Source organism: Lissotriton helveticus, chromosome 6, assembly GCF_964261635.1.
Source record: "Lissotriton helveticus chromosome 6, aLisHel1.1, whole genome shotgun sequence".
Taxonomy (NCBI): Eukaryota; Metazoa; Chordata; class Amphibia; order Caudata; family Salamandridae; genus Lissotriton; species Lissotriton helveticus.
The window spans coordinates 1243916898-1243939574 of record NC_136067.1 but is presented as its reverse complement, the minus strand read 5'-3'; the positions used below and the strand labels follow the sequence as shown (position 1 = coordinate 1243939574).

General features: G+C 40.0%; 1 protein-coding gene across 1 annotated transcript in view; it reads right to left on the bottom strand.

Moving 5' to 3' along the window:
• SLC24A3 (solute carrier family 24 member 3) overlaps positions 1–22677 on the bottom strand; it is a 1490020-nt gene that overhangs the window by 122721 nt on the left and 1344622 nt on the right. The window contains exons 14-15 of the mRNA XM_078648964.1: positions 11897–12011; positions 6682–6794 (exon numbers count right to left, since the gene is read on the bottom strand). Coding sequence (XP_078505090.1) covers positions 6682–6794; positions 11897–12011 — 228 coding nt within the window. The remainder of the gene's footprint in view (positions 1–6681; positions 6795–11896; positions 12012–22677) is intronic.

Here is a 22677-nt window from a genome sequence, read left to right as displayed (position 1 = left end):
TTCTGCAGCACGCTCTGTGTACAGGCAGCATGCTGTAAAGGCGGGCGCACTGGGCATCTGGTGATCTGTAACTTTTAGTTACTTAAACGACGCCCGCCTTCACTTTTAAATTCTAAAAGCAGCTGAAGCATTCTACGTTTTAACTCACATTCCATTCAAAGATTGCAGTGAGCTTTGCTGTCTCTTAATCAGGCCCCCGTCATTTGCAGCTCCTCCTCTGTATGTGCTCCCCCCCTCATTTGTGCGCATGGTTATCATCAAACGCATTGCACACAAGGTTTGCGTCGGCTGAGCCTTGAGGGAGCACAACCTTCTGCGACCACTCAGTCCAAGGCCTGCCTGGCACTGCTGCAGTGGGAGGGGAGGACAGTGCAATATGATTACACCACGGGAAGGAACGTCAGAGCATCTGTGCTGTAGGACGCGGTAAATCGTCGCATCAGTGTCCTTGTGGAGAAGAAGGGGAGGTGAACACACAAAATGTAGGTAGGTGATTCTCCTCCTGCCTGTTGTTCTGTTTGGTATTTAATGTGTGCGCTGAGATTTACGATTTTTTCAAATTGGCTTTAACTGTTTTATATGCTTCTCTTGCTCTTGTCTTGTTATCTTTGAAGCGTGCTGATTATAGGAGAAGTGCAACGGGTTCACACTTTCCCTTTTACTCTCATTGCGTGCAGAGCTGCTCATCTTTTGAAAAGAGTTGACTAAAATATTTTCTATGACACCGTGAATACATATTCAGGTTTTTCTGCCGGAATAGTGTTCATATTGTGAGCTCTGTCTAAAGAGCATAGTTAGTCCCAGTGGACAGGGCTACGTAAAAACTGCCCCCTCAAATGTGTATGCTTATCTCTAATGGAACGGGGTTCTTCTAGATTCCACAGAGGATGCTTTGAACATAGCTCTTCCCACGTTCCCTGTTGATCGCATTATCTCTTTGTGTGGATCTCGGGTTTAGAGTAATGTCTCAGGTGCCCTCACCGCCACCCAAAACTCCAGCCGGTTGTACATGCGGCTGCATCGTCCTTATGCTGGTAATCTCCCCTGCAAAATCCCTTTAACTCAGTTAAAGAAGGTTCTGTAGTACAAATAAATTAAAGAATATATACATGTGTAATGTTACTGGTGCTCATGTAGAGTGTTCCGGTTCCTTTGGGTCGAGTTTGCGCTATATGAAACTACAAAAAGAATGCGTTTGAAGGCCCTACCACTGAGTAGGAATATCTAACCCCCACCCCAAACTTTCTATGTTGACCTGCCCGTGTCTTGGTCGGGTAGTGGCTGTTTTGCGAGACCTATTGCATTTCCAATGCTTGTTTTCACTCCAACTGGACATTACTAGCAGAAAGCGATACGTTACTGATGGAAGGTAATGGCTCCATTATAGAGACAGCCATCACTTGCCTCTTCTTGGGAGGTGGAGGACCGAGTGGTGAACCAGTGGAAATGGAGTGGGACAGTGTCAGAAAACCGTTCCTATCTATCGATCCCAAATCCGATAGTGAAGGTGGAGTAATCCCTGCCTCATTGGTGGGCGAGAGGGATAGTAATGCAGTAATCTGGACACAATCTATGATGGAGCTGAAATTTAAGAGTGCACGCAGATGTTCACTGGTCAATACTGCTTTTTATGTTGAGAATTTCGTCCTCAAAAAGTTAATCATTATCACATAGTAACTGCGAGGAAACAAAATACTACAATGGGCGTGTAAGATTCGCTAATGTGTGCGCAATAGAAAAAAACCTTTCGCATGGGTTGGATGCCAGAAGTATTTCATTCACAAAAAAATCTGCCTTGGCAGAAATGATAGGCTTTTTATACATTTTAAGGGCAGATACATTCTATTTTAATTTTAGTTTCGTGGTTTAAAGGGCCAGCATTTTCAATATTGTTATATCCATGCTCAGAATTTCTCAAGGTACTGTTACACCACGGGGCAGAAGGGCGTTTTGATTGTATTCTTCGAGCTAACCATTAACAAAAAGGTTTGAGAAGGAAGTTGTGTATGAGCAAGGTGGTCAGCTACAGCCTCTAGGTCTAATTTAGCCTACGCATGGACAAAGAAAGGTAGACTCGTGGCAGTACCCATGGTTATAAGTGTTATTGGCCCAGTAACCTGAAATAGTACCAAAGAATGGTCTGACCAAATTTGGGGAAATAGACCACAGGAGTGAAGATTAAATCAGGTGTGGCGGATTTTTGTGTTCTTTCGGAAACAAGGCCGCTAAATAATGAATAAGGTCCATTGCATGGTACCAGTAGGAAAATCTGCCCATACATTAAAAATTTCCAACACAACAAAAGCCTTGTGAGGTAAGAGCAGTGGGGTAAGGAAATCAGAGAATGACTCTACAAACTTAGTATCCGGGCCAGGAGGGCAATAGCTAACAATACCCACAAATGAGTTACAACAGGATACATTTAAAAAGAAGGCCAACAGGTCAAGAAATCCCATAGTTTAAGAACCATGAGAATAAACTTCTCTTTAAAAAGTAATGCAAGCCCACTTCCCCTTTGCAAGGGTAGGTGAAGGTGGATAACTTCATAACCTTCTGGACATGCGCTACCTAAAGTGTAATTTGAATTGTTAGTTGTCTAGGGGCCTGATTACAAGCACAACAGTCCAGTGGACGCCATACTCGTGATGGCGATCTGACCACTGCCAAACGGCAGCACTGTGTGTCGCATTCTTAGTGTGGTAGTCGGACCGACACCTCCGCCATGATCCAGGATTCCGTGGTTTGGCCGTGACGGTCTGAGGCAGGAATATGCTGGAGGTGCCCTCCAGCACTACTGAGCATATTTCAAGTTGCCAAACCACCTCCCTTTCCGTGGTGGTGAGCCCGCCATAAAAAAGAGTGGTGGCGAGGCAACTGAGGGGGCCCTAATACTGAGCAGCAGGAGAAGATATTTTGTCCAATCACCCCGGCTAGAGAGTTGTGTAACTACCTCCAATAGGTTTAAGAATTACAATTTATGGGCAAGTTCTGATACATGAGACAATGTTTATCGGTGCCTGTTTTGAAGAAGTTTAGTGGTTCTACTCGGCAAAATCTGGGCTCAGTTAAACTTAAGACCAAAACTTACGTTTAACTGAGACAAAAGTCTAACTTTACTTCTCGTAAATGCCCTTTGTGAAGATTGGAAGTCTCAAAGTTAGACTTTTGTCTCAGTGTACCTTTGTGTATGTTTCCACCTGAAGATATTTTTGTGAATTGCTACCTGCATTGTACGGTATACTATTTACTTTTGAGTCATTTTTACAAGCTCCAAATTCATGTTAGGTATTTGTTTGTTGGTCTACAATGCAGCAGAAAGGTACTACGTTTTCTATGGTAGATTCATTCTTCGGCTGTGCATTGACTGTTTTTTTCCACTCACTGACTTTTATGATTGATATGTAAATATGTTTGCTGTTGCAAGGGAATAATGCTCCTGTGTAGTGTAACAGACATTTAGTGTTAAATTACTTTACACACAACCATTCAGATGTCTCTAAAAAGTTTGACCTTTTAAGCACCAACATTTGGGATACCTCCTTTAAATCTGATGCTTGCAAGCATTTTATTTAAAATAGTAAGGGGAGAAAACCCCCTTAGATCTCTTGGATAGGGCTAGCAGACTCACCATAACCAGAATCCTGACGGGGGACCAATCATAAAAAACTCAGGGGCAATGCCCCCAACTTTTTCCCAGTAAGAGTGTCTGTCAGGTTAAACAAAGGTCAGCCTGATAGACACACTTCATGTTCAGGTCAGGCAGCCTGGTTCTAGACATGCGCTAAATGCACAGGCTTCTGGCTCCCTCAGCTGAACTTTGCCAGGCTGAGGTTTCACTTCCCTGTGGACGTGGCATCCTGAGCCTGGCAAAAGGGCCTTGTGGCCCTCCCCCTCGTGATGAGGGTCAGAGTCACTGATTGCCTCAGACTTGGGTGTTTCAGTTTTGAGCCCTGAATTACCCAGAACTAAGTAGCAATCACTAACAGCTGGTCACAGAGTGGGGTGGGGTAAGCAGCTTCACTGAGCCCATCCCACTTTGTGACAAGTGAGGGACTGCTGCCTTCCCTCATTGGCTGACCATACATCAGTCAATGAGGGAAAGCAGCAGTCCCCGACCTCCTGGCACCTCCAAGGTTTTCTTCCCGGAGAGATGTATTGAAGGTTTTATTGTTTTTTGTTTAATGTTTGATGTGTATGTGCAAGTATGTATGAATGTATTTGTGAGTGAGTGTTGTGAATGGGTGTGTGCGCGTGTGTGTAAATGCATGGGTGTGAGTGAGTGTGTATGTGTGCGTGTGGCCTCCTCCCTGGTCACATTTCCTGTCGCCACTGATAGTGGCAATGATGTATGACGAAACCGTAGACTAAATTCACTATTATTCACTCGATAGAGTACAGTGTGATGCTTAGCTGCAATGTCAATGATTGAAAACTGTGACCACCATATTTAAAGAGTCTCTAGCCAATGAACACGTCAGCAGTGTTTGCACTTTCAGCGTCTGCTTTATGTAATGCTACACATGGCCCAAAGGGACAAATGTGAATCTGTTCAGTTAATTCTTTCTCCTAGAGGTATAATCTTTTGTAACAAGTCCTAGATGTAGATGACTGTAGAAGGGCCAAACATGTAGGAAGTGGGCTAAGCACCCAGCACACATGCTATGTGTTACGTTTCTCGTACTAATGACTGTTTGCAGTATCACCTGCGCCTGTTCTCGTTCTATGTTTTGTTGAAACAAAAAGCCAAGTCGCACTCTTTTAATTAATAGTTTTGTGTGTCAGAAGCGATGAGTGCTTACACTGATCCACCCCAGAGATCACCTTTTGCACATATTACCAGTGGGTTGACCTTTCACTGTGTAAAGTGGTTTTGGTGCTCAAATGGCCAGTTTGTTCTTCAAGCCAAATATTTTTAGCTCTGGAAAGCTGATAGACTACTGTTTTCACAGATTTATGTCCCTTTCTTCCACTGTCACATGAAGGCATGCACAAATCTTTAGCAATTCTGCCCTCCTCCCACTCGCCAAATTGGCTAGCAGTTTTATTATTATCAGTTTGGTTCACATAGGCATTTGCACACCAAACTTCAACTTAGATGCACAGATATATCCATTAGCAAGGGCTGCTAGACTAGCTCTTCTTTGCACTGTTGGCATCCACAGTCCAAAGATCTCCAGCTACAGCCACCAACAGAACAAATCATTAGAGTACACTCACATACATGAAAAGCATCAGACTACTACCACTAGCGTAATGAAACTTGGGCCTTCAAACTATATCGAGGGCACCCCCTCTGGGCTCGGTCAGGAGCTGTCACACCAGGGTACTGTGGTGATGGGTCACCTGGAGCTAGGACCCCTGCACCGAGGGAGCTGCGGGGACCTTTGTTACACCACTGTCTACTACTAATCCATCTCAAAGAAACCGAAAACAGAATCTATGCTGTGACGGAATCCTCGAGACCGGGGCGTGAAGGTACTGGAACTCCAAGAGTACTGTGAGACCATGGTAAGGGTAATGCAGCAATATACATATTTCTGTAACATAACCTACAAAGCATGAGGATAGGACATGGAGATGTTACAGCATCAGATAACATGACATAATCCCTAGTGGCAAGCAATGAAGGCCAGGAGGTGAAAGCATCATTTTCTATACAGACTCTGTTTTGATGAAACAAGCAACAGACTGAATTTGTCACAAATCTAATTTTTCTGTTTTGTTTTGACAGCCACTAGAACTTCCATATCATAGTTTTTTGTCACCAGAAACTGTTTGTGGGGTTAAAGATTGATACATATCGGACAGATGTACAATATACTGGTCGCATAAATGATCACAAACCAACTTTATATTTTTCAAACTGATCTATAGACCAATAGGTTGAATCATAAAATAAGGAATCACTGGGGCCACAGAATGCCCTACCGTAATAATATTCTTTTATCAGGTTACAATTTGCAACCCCTGGGACTGGCTGCAATTGCGGGGTGGTTGCCTGTAGGGGACAGCAGACCACCATCCCTGTCACTGCATTTCTGAAAATGGAAAACTTTGTTTTGGCAGCCCATTTTCCTTAACCCCTTGCATGTGGGGGTAATTCCCCCCGCTGTGCTGGGGGCGGGGGCACGCACAGCACCCCCATGCTCATGACGAGCTGAGCTTGTCATGAGGCACAGTGCTCAGGTGCTCATGACGAGCTGACATTGTCACGGCCACACCTGTTCCCATGGAACGTTCAGCACAGCAGGGGAATTATCCCCGCGTGTGAGCGTTCCACGGGCCATGACGAGCTCAGCTCGTCATGAGCACCTGACCACTGTGCCTTATGACAAGCTGAGCTCGTCATGAGCACAGAACGGGTTAAACAAAACGTGGATACTTTTGTAATTAGTGATTCGCAGGGTTTGCGGCTGCTAAGCCACTTAGTTCATCTGGCCTTGTATCCCATTGGTTTCCAGTCACAAATATAATGATATTCCACAATAGCTGTGCATCTTACTTATGCAGTCCTTACATACTGAATACTAATTCGAAGACATCTTGTTCAGCAACTGTATTTCCTCTTTTCCACAATGCAAGCAAATCCTAAATAAGAGTGTTAAATCTTATTTATAGCAAGACTATTTAGAAATATGTGCTCATACTGCACTTTGCACCTTCAGGATAAAAGTAACTTACGTAGGAGCCATAGTCGATTGCCAGAGTCTGTAATGCCCATGGGAGACCTAGTCCAATTAGAATGTCAAAGACATTGCTTCCAATCGAATTCGATACCGCCATGTCCCCCATACCTGTAAGAGAAGTAGACCAGTATCTAAATAAGCTTTTTGGCAAGGTAACAACAAACCATGCTGTGATTTCTTCTAGAAATAAAGTAACTGATCTGGCTTGATGTTTTCACACAGTCTAAAAGTAACTTTCCCTTCAATTAGGAGGACTCAATTGCTACAAGTTGGACATCATTCACATATGATTGGAAATTGTCAACAGAAAAAGAGCTTTACAAGAGTGTGGATTAGGCTCAGCCACTGGTTTCCTTGAGTAGGGTTGTTGATTGAGCATAAGTAGTCTGCTTACTAAAAAACGTCCTTGTGTTGCAATTGTTTTGCTAGTGGGAAAGATCATCCTCAGTACAGCAGGTCAATACAGCAGGTCTTTGTTGGTTATGGTAGAAAACCAGTCATCAAGGTAATAGGGCAGATCTGTTTATTTTGAAAAGCTAAGATAAAGGCAGTGGGCCTGACATAATTATTATGAAAAGCATATTTTAAAGTCAATGAGCAATTAAGGGTACATTGTTATTGCCTATATTAAAGTATTTTGTTACATGTAATCTCATAGATTATCATAGTTGGCAAGTGTTTTAGTGTTAGTTCCTTCCTCTGACAAACCGGTGGGATAGATTTCCACTGTGATAATCCTTGCTAGGCCCTTTTAGGAGAGACAGCATATTGCGTTGCCTATACATTTGAAAACATTTGTAACTTTGCAACTGTTTGCCTGATAATCACATTGGGGCCGATTTACAGAACTAATCTGAGATAAAATCCTAAACTTACTACTTTTGGTATTCACAGAAGGCATTTAGTAGTAGTAAAGTTAGGACTCCTAACTTTACTACTACTGAGTGCCTTTTGTGAATACCGAAAGTCGTAAAGTTAGGATTTTGTCTCAGTTTAGTAGTAGTAAAGTTAGGAGTCCTAACTTTACTACTACTAAATGCCTTCTGTGAATTCCAAAATTAGTAAATGTAGAATTTTATCTCAGATTAGGTCTGTGAATCGGCCCCCTTGTTTAAAAGCTTATACTCAATAAAGTAGGCCTAAATTGGCTATGGTGGCTAACCAATGTTAAAGGCAAAAAGGCCTGGTTCTTTCCCTGGGAAAAGTTATGTCCTGTGTCGCTGGTTTGATCTCTTTATTAACAATAATTATCATAAGGAAGTAGGCCTGGTTTAATTATTCTGATAAGCACTTATTAAAGTCAATAGGTCTTTAACTGTAGATTGTTATCACACTGTGTTTCATGCTGTAGACAGGTATTTTGTTGTATAAAATCTCACAGATTACCTTAAAAGGAGAGGGGCTTGGTCACACCTTCTGACAATCCTTTAGAAGTCATTTTCACCGTGATAACACATGTTGTGCTCTTTCAAGAGGTATTGTAAATTGTATTACAAACGGCCATTTTGTATATATTTATAATTTTATCGCTGCTTGCCCTATGGTTGGCAGCTTATGTGTACATCACTAGGTCTGTACTAGTTATGGCATTGAGCCATTGCTAATGGATACAGGTCTTAATGGTTCACTGAGAATAGTCATGTCAGATTCCATAGGTTTGATATGTTTAGTTTGAAAAGTTATGGCAAAACTAGGAGGCTGGACTTACTTATTGTGAAAAGCATGTGTTAAAAGCAATGTAGTTGGCTAGAGTTTTGATGTTGGTGGCCTACACCAACAAACCAGGCAGATAGAAGATTTGCTTTGTGACAATCATTAATATGCCCTCTTAGGAGGAATTTTATATTATTCATATAACTGTAATTTTGTAAATATTCATGATTGTATTACTGTATATCTAATGGTTACATCGAGAGAAGGCTTATGATTTCCAAAGTAGGTCTAAGTTGGGTTTAGTAACAAGTCAATGATAAAGGCCATTGACCTGATTGGTTCAGGGGGGGAAATTACGCTGGATGCAATAGGTCTAATCTGTTATTATGAAAAGTTACAAAGTCAATACGCCTAATTTATTTAATGTGAAATGCATATAGTAAAGCCAACAAGTTTTTAAGGGTGGATTGTAATTGCACAGTGTTAAATTCTGCAGACATGTATTTTGTTACATGATACCTCACAGTTTACCTTTGTAGGTAAGGTTTTTAGTATTGACTACCCCATTTGACATTACCAAGGATAATAGATTTGCACTTAAATAATTCTTGAGAGAAACGTTTTAGAAAGGCTTCACAAGCGTTGTTGTCTTCTAGTATGTTGTAATCAAAATGCTGAAAAATATTCACATAAACAAAGATGTTATGAAATGAAAGGGCACCTATATACAGAGAAATTGAAAACGAAAGGAGTGGCCCTCCAGGTAAGGCACTGAAGCCCACTTATTTTCAGGTGGATGCGTAGAGATGCCATCACTCACAGGGCAATGATGCAAGGTGAGGAATACAGGTTAGGTATGGAGTGACTGTAACAACATGTTAGGACTGGGGTGGGGTAAGGAATCAGATTTTGGTTATGAGATCAGGGGTTGGGTTAGGGTTGGAGAAAAGGATGGTGTTAGGGAAGGTCTAATGGAATGTATTGTGGTTAGGGTTAAAGTAATGCCATTGAGGAATATGCCCAAGTGGCGGGCTACAAACTGAACAGGGACAAATCCGAATGCAAACCACTAAATGTGCACACAACTAGGGCAGTCCTAGGGACCTCAGGGTTGACTTGGCAGAAAAAATGCCTGAAATATCTTGGTCTCTACTTCGGAAGGGACCTTAAATCAACACTAGACCACAACGAAAAAATAATACTAAACAAGCTGAAAGAAAAACTAGACTCATGGTCACCAAAATTCATCAGCCGGTGGGGTAGGGTGGAAACAGTCAAAATGATTCTACCACCCATGGTTAACTACCTGCTTGGTATGCTCCCGCTTATAACCACAGAGGACTACCACAGAAAACTGGACAAGCTCATAAACAAATTCCTCTGGAGAGACAAGAAGCCCAGGATAAGTCTACAGAAACTAAGACTAAACAAATAACTAGGGGGCCTCAACCTCACCAACTTCAAGACATTCCAAACGGCATGCCTGGCAAGACAAGGAATAAACTGGCTCGCCCCAGGGCAAGTATACACGCCGGTATGGCTGTCACTAGAGAAGGCAATCCTAAAAGGCCTTGACCCCATAACCCTACTCACAGCAAACATGCACCCCGAGGCCAACAACACCATACTCAAAAACACCAAGAACGCACTCCTCAAAGTCGACAAAAGAATGAAGAGTAGATTCAAGAACACAAATTGGGAATCGATTTGGTTCAACTCTAAAGTAAAATATAACGACCACTTAACATTAACCACTGGTATGAGCGAGGCATCTCCCTTCCCATCCAGCTAGAAGACCCAATGCCCCTCTCACATTCGACACCCTAAAGCACGAGCACAACCTACCAGACATTGAATTCTACAATTTCCTACAAATAAAAGCGGCAATCACGAGAGCAGGGCTTAGCAAGGGGGCGCCACCGATACTGCAATACACAGCGATTCTAAACAAAGTCGGACACCGAACGTCACACCTATACAAACTCCTAAGCCCAGCTGCAACGAGACTTAATACCAAAACATTAGAATACTGGGAATCCCTAAATTCTAGACACCTCACCGAGAAAGAAAAACCCCGCCTCTGGTCGTCTACGACCAAAAATAAAGTCACCCCAACTCTAGCACAAACTAAATAGTGGCTCCTACACAAAGCATACTGGTTCCCATCCCGCCTAGCGGCTATCGGAATTCGCGAGAACGACTTATGCTGGAACTGCCTCAAACAAAAAGGTGATCTAGCGCATCTTATCTTCTACTGCCCCAAAGTCAAGTCCTTCTGGGGTAAAATAAGAGACTTACTAAACAGCATATTGGGGCTCTCACTACAACTAGACTTCCCAGGGATAGCCACCGCCTTCATGGCCCCCGAAATCCAGTCCAAAATCGACAGCGACTTGATAGACCTCCTGCTCACGGCGGCTGTTAAAACAATCTTAACGAACTGGAAAGACACAAGGAAGGCATCCTTCAAAAGCTGGTTTAACTGGATCACCTTCCTAAGGGGGCCGGACAACATAACTTCCAAACACTCATCCAACGCCAACACAAAAGGCGAGATGTGGCTCTCCCCGGACAATTACATGAGCTCACACAAGCTGCCGTAGGCAGCCCACCGGGAGACTCGACACCCCCGCTCCCAATCCATATAGAGCCGCGGCCGGTGTAGCTTGGGCAGCTAAATACTACTCGAACCATCCTGTCCGATCTTCCTTTCTCTCTTTCCCACTTTTGTTTCCTTCTACGAGGGCAATTCACAACACCAGCTATGACAACTGACGCCATGACTGTGATTACCTAGCGATACATGTACGTCCTACGAATATGTCAACAATGTACTGATTGTAACCCCATCGGCGCACGATGTCACCAGTATTGCCTTCACTATGTGTGCATTGTATATCTGTACTGTATAGATAAAAAAAAAATTCTCAATAAAATAGTGAGGTGTGTATAAGGAATGGGATAATAGTAAGATCAGCTTAAAGGGTAGGGTTAGAGTTAGGATTCGGGTTACAGTAATGAAGGGTGTAAGAAGACGTTATGGAGTAGGGCACCATAGGAGCTAGTTACACATGTATGGAGGTGTCTCCCATAAATGGCAGAAACAATGTGGTGTAATGGGTACAGGTTTAAGATAGGGCTAAGGAGGGAGTAATAGTTAGGGTTTATGACGAAGTTTAACATGTGCCTATGTCCAATTTGCAAATATTGTGGCAGAAATTCTACATTTAAATTTTACATTTTTGAATTTTGCATGACTATATATGCTTTCCATGATTCTTTTACATCTCCTTTTTTTATTTCCAATGTTGCCCACGCTATAAGCATTGTACTTTATTCCATAAAATCTATTTCACTATATTTTATCGCATGTAATATGATTTCAGTTCAATTGATGATTTTGACCATTTTCAACCAACCATGGAGGTGCATGTAACTTCTGAAAGATTTAGGTTCTGGGCATTGTCAGAGTATACTTATTGCACAGCGGCTTGTGACACAACATGAAATCCAGATGTCCATGCAATCAGACTCCACACCAACGAGCATATGATTACCTTGCCTTGCCACTATGAGGCTTGCCATGCAGTCAGGTACACTTGTTCCAGCAGCCAGAAAAGTAATGCCCATGATAACATCTGGAATACCTAAGGTGAAGCCAATTATTGTAACCTAGTAAACAGAAAGACATGTATCAAGGAACAACATGGTACTTGTAAAATATCAACATTTTTAAAAAAAGCAATACGGTAGACAACGCAGTAGAGAAGAGTACAGAATTATAAACTTTTATGTTCAATGCTTGCAGGATCGAACGTTCTGCTTTGCCTGATTTGCTAGGTTTTTCTCAAAATGTTTATAATTATTAACCATGGTGTGTGCCTGGATGGCCGAGACCTATTTTGCAGAATTTAAAATACATTCCCAAGACAGAAGTGTTGGAACAGAATAGTGGAATGTGACTACTTGTTAGAATTGTACAATTCAGATACATATTCCTGGTACCCTATTGTACATAGTTATGCCTATTTGTAAAGTGTGCCGAAGAAATGAGTCACCCAAGCCGTAGAGATCAGTTCTACAGAGCCAAAATAAAATTACTCAATCAGGAGAACTTTCAATTGCTTAAAAATGTAGCTCTTGATCTCTCCAATCTCAAGGTTTATGGCAGTCCATTACACATGGCTGCCACTAATGCAGTTTGGTTACTCCCCCACAAAGTACTCTCAGCTGCGTGGTATTGCCCCAACGCATGTGACTCACTTACAAGGACATTTAGATCCATGTGATAGTTGATTAAACAGACAGAAAGAAAATTTGCATCTATTTTACCAGTTGTGGCAATTGTTCGAACAGGCATAAATCACTTGTCAATATGTAGTATGTTAGTTTATAGATTATTTAATTATTTATATTGTATTAAGATGGTAAATGTTTCCTTAAGATGTACATTCCTTTATTGATGACATATACCACATTCCAGCCAAGGTGTTATGAATGTTCTATATTTTACTGTTGGTCAGTTTCCTGTGAGTTGTGGATCTGACCAGACGTGCTCTTATTCTGGAGAATAAATTCAGAATTATATTACCAATTTGCTTCTTCTATTTTATCAAATACTACATTATATTGGCGACGATTGGGATGCTGAGAAGTTTCCTTCAACACAAATTTTTTTATTATTGAAAATTTTTCATACAAGCCGATTTTCCTTGAAAACGAACCTACGTCTCCTCAACTCTGCCTTCCAATTGAAGCGGCGCTTCCTGAACACCTTCAAAACAAAAAACTGAGTTACGAGTTATTTTCAATTTTGTGCGTTTCTACCCCTTCGCGCACAAAGCGTTTACCTTTAAACGCATTCCGTTGCTCCATGCGCAGATGCTCGCTCCAGCTCTCGAGCTTCACCGCGCCTCTTAGCAACATCTACACTCGGCAACGCTCCAGTGTTGTTAGTACGAGTCATCGCGTCTCAGGTCAACCAACGTAACCTGACGTGACGTGTACGTGCCGCCATATTGGAATTCTTCACAGAGCACGTCTGACTTCAGTAATACTTCAAGGTACACTCGGCTAAAGATAATTTTATCGTTTCAAAGCGCTTTCATGCTGAAGTAAGACACATTTACTTTATATTCAACATAAACGTTTCCAGTGTACTTTGCTCTGCATATTAATTCAAAACTATTGAATTTTTTTTCTTTGATTTCGTTTTTAATTAAACATGACTGAAGATTCTACTTCCAGCAATACTGCTTCTACATCATCTTCTTGTATCAACATTAGTATCAGCACACCTAAAGAATTTTTAATTTCTCCTGGTGATCCTATAATAAAGTGGGATGAATGGAAAAATTATTTTTTGAATTACATCGCCACTTTGGAGGATAATGTTGGTATTTTATCATCTGACAGAAAATTGCGTATGCTACTGCACAGTCTTGGTCCTGAGGGTCTCAGGGTTTATGAACAAATGCAAAAACCTGATAGGTCTGGAGATTATGACAAATTTAAAACTGCTTTATCTGATTTAACAGAACATTATTCACCTACAGTTTGCATCGGTGTGACAAGACGTGCGTTTTTTAAACGCAAACAACTGCAGAACGAGACTGTTGAAGAATATGTCTCTCAACTAAAAATTTTGGCTGCACAGTGCAAATTTGGTGTTTTACACGATGAATTGATCAGAGATCAGGTTGTGGTTTGTACAAAAAACAAGAGTATACAAGACAGGCTTTGGATTGAAGGAGAATCTAGCCTCAAAGATGTCATTACCTTACTAAAAAAGGCTGAATTATCAGATAGAAGTTCCAAAGCTTTGTCTAAACAATCGGATTCTGCCTCCACACCTACTGTGAGTAATATATCTGATAACAAGAAAAAAAACTTTTATACAAAAAAGAATACAAGCAAAAAATTCCAAACCAATAAGAATTCTTCTTCATCTAGCAAGAAAACTTTTAATAAGAACAAATCTTTTCAGAGTAGTTCATTTTCATTTGCATGTTACCGTTGTGGTGACAAAAACCATAACGCAAGTTCTGAAAATTGCCCTGCTAGATCTGCAAAGTGCTCCAATTGTGGTACCGTTGGTCATTATGCTAAAGTGTGCAACAAAAAAATCCTATCAGCATACTAAAGTAGCATGTATTACAGATACTTCTTCTGATTATGACTCTGACATAAGCTTGTCATCTCCCAATTCTTCTGCAAATGCACAATGTAATATTGTTTTAGTTGTTGGGGAGGATGATAGAAGCAAACCCTTATGCATTGTGAAATTTGGGGGTATTCCTGTTCAAGTTGCTGCTGACTCAGGATCTCCCTATACTATTGTCAACAAAAAGATTTGGGAAAAGGATTTGGTTAATGAATTAGGTCCTCACTTAGAGCCCAGTGACATTCTTACTGAAAGCTTTACTGGTAACACTATAGAAATGTTAGGTTTTCGTTCTTTGGTTTTTGAATTCAAACATCGTACTGCATTTTGTAAATTGTACATCGCTGTTGATGGTCCTCCTGTTTTAGGCTGGAGAGATCAAAGATCCTTACACATTGTTCTTGATCCTAACAGTGTTGAACAAGTCCTAGTTACTGGGGTAAGTGAAGATACCAAGAATTGGATTCTCAAAGAGTTTCCGAACGTTTTTTCAGGTAAGATTGGAAAATTCAAAGGTTTTTCTCACCGTATAAGACTGAAGAGTAATGCTGTACCTATAATTCATAAGGTGCGAAACATACCACTAATTGTCAGAGATGAGGTTAAAAATGATTTGTTAAAATTACAAGAGAGTGGTATCATAGAACCTATTGAATCGTCTGAGTGGATTTCTCCATTGGTGGTCGCTAGACGGACTAATGGAAAAATCCGCTTATGTGTTGATTTGAGAAATTTAAATAATAACATAATTGTGGATCAGTTTCCGTTACCCAGGATCGATGAAATGTTGTCTTTAACTCGTGGTGCTAAATTTTTCTCTACGCTGGATTTATCTTCAGCGTACCACCAAATCACTTTACATCATTCCAGCCGTGATCTTACTGCATTTTGTACTCCTTTTGGCTGTTTTCGTTTTCGCCGCATGCCATTTGGTTTGGCCTCTGCGGCTGCAGTTTTTCAGCGCCTCATGTCACAATTATTCGGTGATATGGCTGGGGTCATCTTCTTCCAAGATGATATTCTTGTTTTAGGTAAGGATACTACACAACATGATTCTAGACTGAGACAGGTTATGAGAATCCTTGATGAAAAATGTCTAACTGCAGAAATTTCTAAATGTACTTTTTCAGAAGACAAAGTTGTGTATCTAGGACATGAGATCAGTGACCAAGGAATTAGACCTAAGACTAAACTCATAAGAGCCATTTCTGACGCCCCTGCTCCTAAATCAAAAGATGATTTGAGATCATTTCTAGGTTTAGCGGAATTTTACTCCAAATTTGTTTCTAATTTTAGTGAGAAAACTTTTCCTATGCGTGTTCTTTTGAAGAACAAAGTACCTTTTGTTTGGTCGCAAGAATGTCAACAAGCTTTCGAAATTATTAAACAGGCTATTTGCTGTGCCCCCAACTTACAAGGTTTTGATCCCACTGCTTCTACATTCATTACTACTGATGCTAGTTCTAAAGGCTTAGGGGCAGTTCTAACTCAATTGTCCGAATCTAATCAGGAAGTGGTAATTGCTTTTGCCTCAAGATCCCTTACACCTACTGAGGAAAAATACTCAGTAATTGAAAGGGAAACTCTAGCAGTTGTGTGGGGGTTAGAGCATTTTAGAAAATTCATTTGGGGTATGTCATTTTGTGTGAGAACGGATCATAAACCCCTTACCAAATTATTGACCACACAAGGTTTGTATAAAGCTACAGCTAGGATTTCAAGATTGTCCATGCACTTGCAGGATTTCTTATTTGTTATAAATTATGTTCCAGGTAAAAAAAACATTATTGCGGATTTTTTGAGCAGATTTTCTCTACCGATTTTTGTGGCTGACCGTAATTCGTGGAATGATTTTTCTGTTGCAAATGTTATGTCTATTTGCAACGTTTTTGACAGTCTTTCTAAAGACCAATGGCTCAAAGCTGATTCTGATGATAAACTTTTTACTGAAGTTAAATCCAAAGTTGTAATGGGTTGGAAGGATTTTTGCAAAAAGAATCTTAATGATTCTTTGAGGGGTTTTTGGGAAGTCCGTGATGAACTTTCCATATCCGATATATTTCTACTTAGAAATGATAAAATAATTCCACCCATGTCTGTTAGATCTCACATTATGCAGTTGTCCCATGAAGGTCATCCAGGCATCTCTCGGACAAAATCCAGAGTGAGAGACCAGTATTGGTGGCCAGGAATGGATAATGATATAGAAAAACTTGTTAGAGCATGCATTAATTGTGAAGTTTCTGACAAATCAAAGAAAACCTTCAATCCACCTTTGGGAAATGTTATTGCTCCCAAATTTCCTTGGGAAGAGTTAGCCATGGACATCAAGGGACCTGTCAATTGGTTTGATAACAATGTTAAGTTTATTATTGTTATTGTGGATTTATTTTCTAAGTGGTTTGAACTGAAAGTAGTCGAGAAAACCAACACAATTATTATTATTGAATTCTTGGAATGTGTATTCATCCAAGAAGGTTCTCCTTCATCTGTCTTAACTGACAATGGGCCTCAATTTAAGTCTAAAGAAATGCAATTGTTTTTCACTTCAAAAGGAATTAACCATAAGTTTACACCTCTATACCACCCTTCTTGTAACGGAGTTGTGGAAAGGCTTAACAGGGTCATTAAAAACACCATTCAGCTGTGTTTTAAGTCAAATCTCGTTTGGGAAAATGAATGTAAGAAAATGTTGTGGGCATATAGAGTTACTCCACATCCTTCTTCTGGCAAGTGTCCTTTTTCTTTAATGCGGTGTAGAGTTCCTTTTTCAAAAACTAATCCAGGTTGGATGAAAAGGAATGATATGGTTTTCTATGATACTGATGCAATAAACTCTAAATTGTCCTCTTCACAAACTAAAAATAAATTATACCATGATTGTAAACATGGTGCAAAACCTGTCAAGTTAAAAATTGGAGATTTTGTTTGTATTAAAAATGCCAGGAAGGTACCCAAAGGTCAGAGCAAATTTAGTTCTCCTAAAAAGGTTGTAAAAATTCACGAAAATTCTGTTACTTTGGAGAATGGTGAAAAATGGCATTTAAGTCGCTTAGCTCCATCTCAACACCAACATGAACGTATTTCTTCAGATACTACAAAGGTTTCTCTTGGGCATTTTTGGTGTTTTGATTGTATTCAATCCGACATCTCAGATTCTGTTCAGAATTCTTGTGATTCTAATCCTCTTGTAAATAGGGATTGTTCTCAAGATGAAGTTTTTCCTTCAAATGTTTGTGATAATGTCAATTCTCCTTCAAATGCTAGTGATAATGAAGCCTGTACTTCTAATGTTTGTGATGATTGTATACCTGTTCACCAAGATAGAGAATCCGTCCAGAAATCTTCATTTGGTAGATATGTCATTAGACCTTCGAAATTTCAGGAGTTTTTTGTGTATAAATAAAAAAAAAAACAAGAGGGGAAGATATGTAGTATGTTAGTTTATAGATTATTTAATTATTTATATTGTATTAAGATGGTAAATGTTTCCTTAAGATGTACATTCCTTTATTGATGACATATACCACATTCCAGCCAAGGTGTTATGAATGTTCTATATTTTACTGTTGGTCAGTTTCCTGTGAGTTGTGGATCTGACCAGACGTGCTCTTATTCTGGAGAATAAATTCAGAATTATATTACCAATTTGCTTCTTCTATTTTATCAAATACTACATTTTACCTGGTGTTCATCGCCCCTGCACACCGGGGAGCAAAGGGTAGTAATACATGCAAACATAGCACAGTTATTGTTCAATTATTCCCCATTATTTAACTGGCAGGTGTATATTGGGTGGACATACACATCTGAGTTCTAGCAGAAGTGTTATTTGCCCAGCATATTTTTGTACTTGGTAATTCGGCATGTGTCAAAGTTACCAAGTTAGAACCTTTACCTGAATTAAGGCCAAGCCATCACAGCCTTTTAAATTTAATTCTTTCTATTTAGAATGTAAGTGTTTGACAGTATATTCAGAGCCCACAAGCATCAGTTCAGTTTTGTTGGCCAAGCGGCCAACCCGTGCCTTCCAACCAAATCTTATCAGCTCGGAGTGCTCATCCACTGAGGACGCATATTTTCCATAGTTAGCCTTCAACTTAAAGAATGACATTGTGTAATCTTGCACTTATGATTACCCAACCCTCTCTCTATAAATCGATTCTGCAAACAGTATAGGTAGCCTTTAAACAGAGAATCCTTAGCTTTGATGGATACCACTTTCAGACATATCAAAATGTATGATTTTGGGACTTGTGCATACATTTTATTGTCTTTCATCTAGATAGGACCAATAATCAGTATTTGTTTCTGAGGTCCTCAAGATCTGCTTGTACTGAATGTTCATGATTTTATAGTCAATAGTGCTAAAGGCCTCAGTGAAGTGAAGCTTCAGCCATAGGGATGCATTTCCTCCAATAGCCCCCTCTCCAAAGATCCTCAGTTTTAACAGAATTCCCATGATTGCTCTGTGGCTGTTTTAGAAAAGACACATTAGCAACTGGTCTTGGAAGACATACTTGGGAAAGGAGTAACCTCTTATAAAGAAAGTTTTCGTTAGTTGTATTCTCTGGTCTCTATTGACATTTGTTCCGGTGTTATAAATGTTATGAGGAGCACTAGTAACCAGAAAGCGGTATAGATAATACAGTTTCATGAAGTCCACCAAGCACTGTTAGTTTTTAGGAACTTACATCGGTACATCTACCTTTTGAAATACTATTTCATGGATATAATTTTTTTAAAATTTTGTGTGAGCACTGATAATAAAAATACACTGGACCAATCATATTGAAGGTGCTTGATATATATTTTTCATATCTATAAATATACCGGTGCCAGTGCTCGGGTTTACATGGTTTAATTGCTGCCTTTATAGAGCACATATCAAGTTTCTATGATTTTTTTTATTCTATATTTTTATTATATAATGAAAATTGTTCTTCTATTGTATATATTTTTAACAAATAAATCTGTACTTTGTGCTTTTACGATGTGTTTCTAAATCGAACAAACCTTGTGAACTGAACTGAGCAACTTAGGTATATATTCTGGCACCTCTGACTAAGGAAAGGACATATCTATAATGTCAGAAAACAGGTTTACATACAGGTCTGTTCTCATGTGTAATTTTTGTAGAGACTGATCTTCTATACTTGGTCTGCTGACACTGGACTAAGATTGAACTAGGATCTGCTATGGTGCATCAGTGGTGTCGGATTCAGATATTACATTTGAATGGGGCTTTCAGGTCATGATTTGTATTTGACCTCTCCCTTATGTTATGATTTTCTTTCTATAAAATAGTTTTATATGCTAATGTACTTTATGTTGGGATCTACTTTTCTATGCTCAATGTTGATGGAAACTCCTATTTCTTTTCAAACTCTCTGGGTGAATGCAGCATGGTAAAAAGTAGTGAAAAGGTGTAGAATTGTACTGAGTTTGCATCTATAAGAAGAATCACGACAAGGTATGATGAACCCTTGCACAACATATGTCCAAATTTGTGATTGTGATATTTGCCACTGAGAGAATGACTGGGCTGCGTAAGTTCAGTAATTTGCAAGATGGAACCATGATGACGTTTTACTGCTGTTAGTTAAAGCATTGGAGTGCTATAGAAAACTGAGAAGATAATTCCTTTCGCTGATTGATGCACACGTTCAGAAGGTTCTAAACCACAGAACAGAAACATCGTGCTACAAAAATATGACTCCAAAATATCTACAACCATTTATATCACCAAGGTAAGTATATCTAGGAAAGCATAGATCTGTAAGTCTTAACTTTGCGTCTACGCGAATATATGATGATACAACGAATTCCGTTGCAACGCATACCTTTACCACGCATGCGTTACAACGGAATTCGTTTAGCACGCATAAACCTTTCACCGACTATTTGCGTGGTGACGTCATACGTCGTGAAGAGAAAACGGCATTTTTTTACCGATTTCTCTTAATCGACTCTGATGCCGACGTGACTTAAGGTGAGTTGTTTTATTTGGGGGGGAGACCCCCCAAGCCCCCCCCCCCTTTTTTTTTTACTTTTACCACATATGCCTTTACTACAAACATCGTAGTAAAGGCATGCGTGGTAAAGGCATTAGTTGTAACCACGCATGCGTTGTACTGCATGCGTGGTTAAAGATTTCGGGGAAACGGCTTCGTTGTAAAAGCCGTTTCCCCGTCTACGCACCACAAAGATGTACATTTCATAATGATACATATTAAATTATTTATTTATTTTACAGTTCAATTTTGTACTCAAGTCTGATGCAGTACATAAGTGCTGTACGCTACAAAAATAACTGTATATTTTGAATCATAAATATAGAACTTAGGGAACTGTCTGTTGGCATTTATGCAAATGTTGACACATTGCACTCAGAATAGAAGATAAAGCTCATGAGAGAGCATTGAAAGTAGGGATGACAAATGTTTTCTGAAACTGAATTCGTGGAATCAAGATAGGGAGAAGGAAAATGCAAGAGTGACATTAGGTATTTGGTAAGACAGCAAGACAACATACAGCATATTAAAGAATAGTGAAAATCTAGATTTGACGATGTAATTTACAAGGCGGTAGCATTGTTTGAGCGAAGTAATATAGTAGGAGACAGATTGCGTACAAGAGATGCAAGATGAGTGTTCAGTTGCAAATCGATATTGAACTAGCGGTGAAATACACTAATGCAGATATTTTTTTACGAATTCCCATTCATAAATATAGTAAATTTGAAAAATAAAAGCTTTAAATACGTCAGTTACAGACATTATCTTGGGGGTTGACATTTTGATTGATGCTCGCATTCTCCTATTGAGTCCATTACATAGCATCAAGAATAAACAAATAGTATTTTACAAAGCTAAAATGCATTGGAAGTGTACCACGGATGCCATGTTATCAAGTGAGAAGCTAGTTCAGAAATGTGCAAAAATCGAATTTTCCCTCACAGCATTCACTAACGAAAATCCACAGGATTCAATATTAAATGCAACAAAAGGAACCCTTAGGAAATCACAGAACAGAAACCACAAAGGTCGGATCTGTAAGTCCTCTTTCTACGTGGCCGCAGCTTCCCTCTTGCCATTCAGGTTCTGTATGTGACACCATAATTCCAGAACAGCAGTTTGTCTGCATTCCCTTAAGTAAGCCTTACTTGGGATAATATGGTTATATATTATGCTTGCTACCAGCAGCAATCTTGGTTTTTGCCTTAGCAATATATTTTATCAGCAACTGTTCATTTAAAATGTGTTTTACTTAATAAGTGTGCCCCTGCCAAGTAAACATTTTATCTTATTGTCATATGCGGGCCTTGGGATACTTTGCTGTGCATAATTAGGTTTTTTCCTATGTACATCATGCGCCACGTACATCTTGCATATTCATGACATTCTAGACAGATAACTTCTTGATAACTAAAAAGAACTAAAAACACCACTAAACACGTTGCTGAAGAATAACTCAAATAAACTGAGCAGTCATCTTCGTGTGCTTCATGAGCAGAAGCATAGGCACTTTGTGCTTACTTGGGAACAGAGCTACTTATCTGAGCACATTAAACTTATATATTTACACATCTATTAGTTTTTTGGTGTTTTGAGCAGGGTCAGGCAGATCTGAGAAAGTGAACAAGCCTGTCCCATTTTGGTAAGTCAGACTTACTCTACGTGCCCCTAAACATGAAGGGCCAGGTTTATCAAAGTGTTGCGCCGTCCTTGCGCCATGCAAGGTAACGAACGCAAGGGCAACGCAATACTAAAGTCCGTTTTACCAAGACATGCAAGGCCACCTTACGTGGCCCTGAGGTGCTTGAAGAATATGGAGTGACGCAAGGCAGCGCATGTCGCTGCCTTGCGCTACTCTGCACGAGGGAGGCACTCTATTGGTGGAGATTTTGGGGCATATTTGCAGGGAAATGGGAGAGAGTGGCATTAAGCACAAAATGCTAACGCAATGCTCCACCAATGCGAAAATGCTGGGGTGAGCCGTATTTACAATGATACACCACATCTCAGCATTTTCCCAAGCTATTGCTAAATTTAGCTGACTAGCGCCAACGCAGGGCCCTTGCACCATAGTGCAAGGGTGCCTGTGTTGAGGAAATGATAGTTTAAGTGCAGTATGGTGTCCCTTCCTACACATAAACAATCACAAATGGTGATT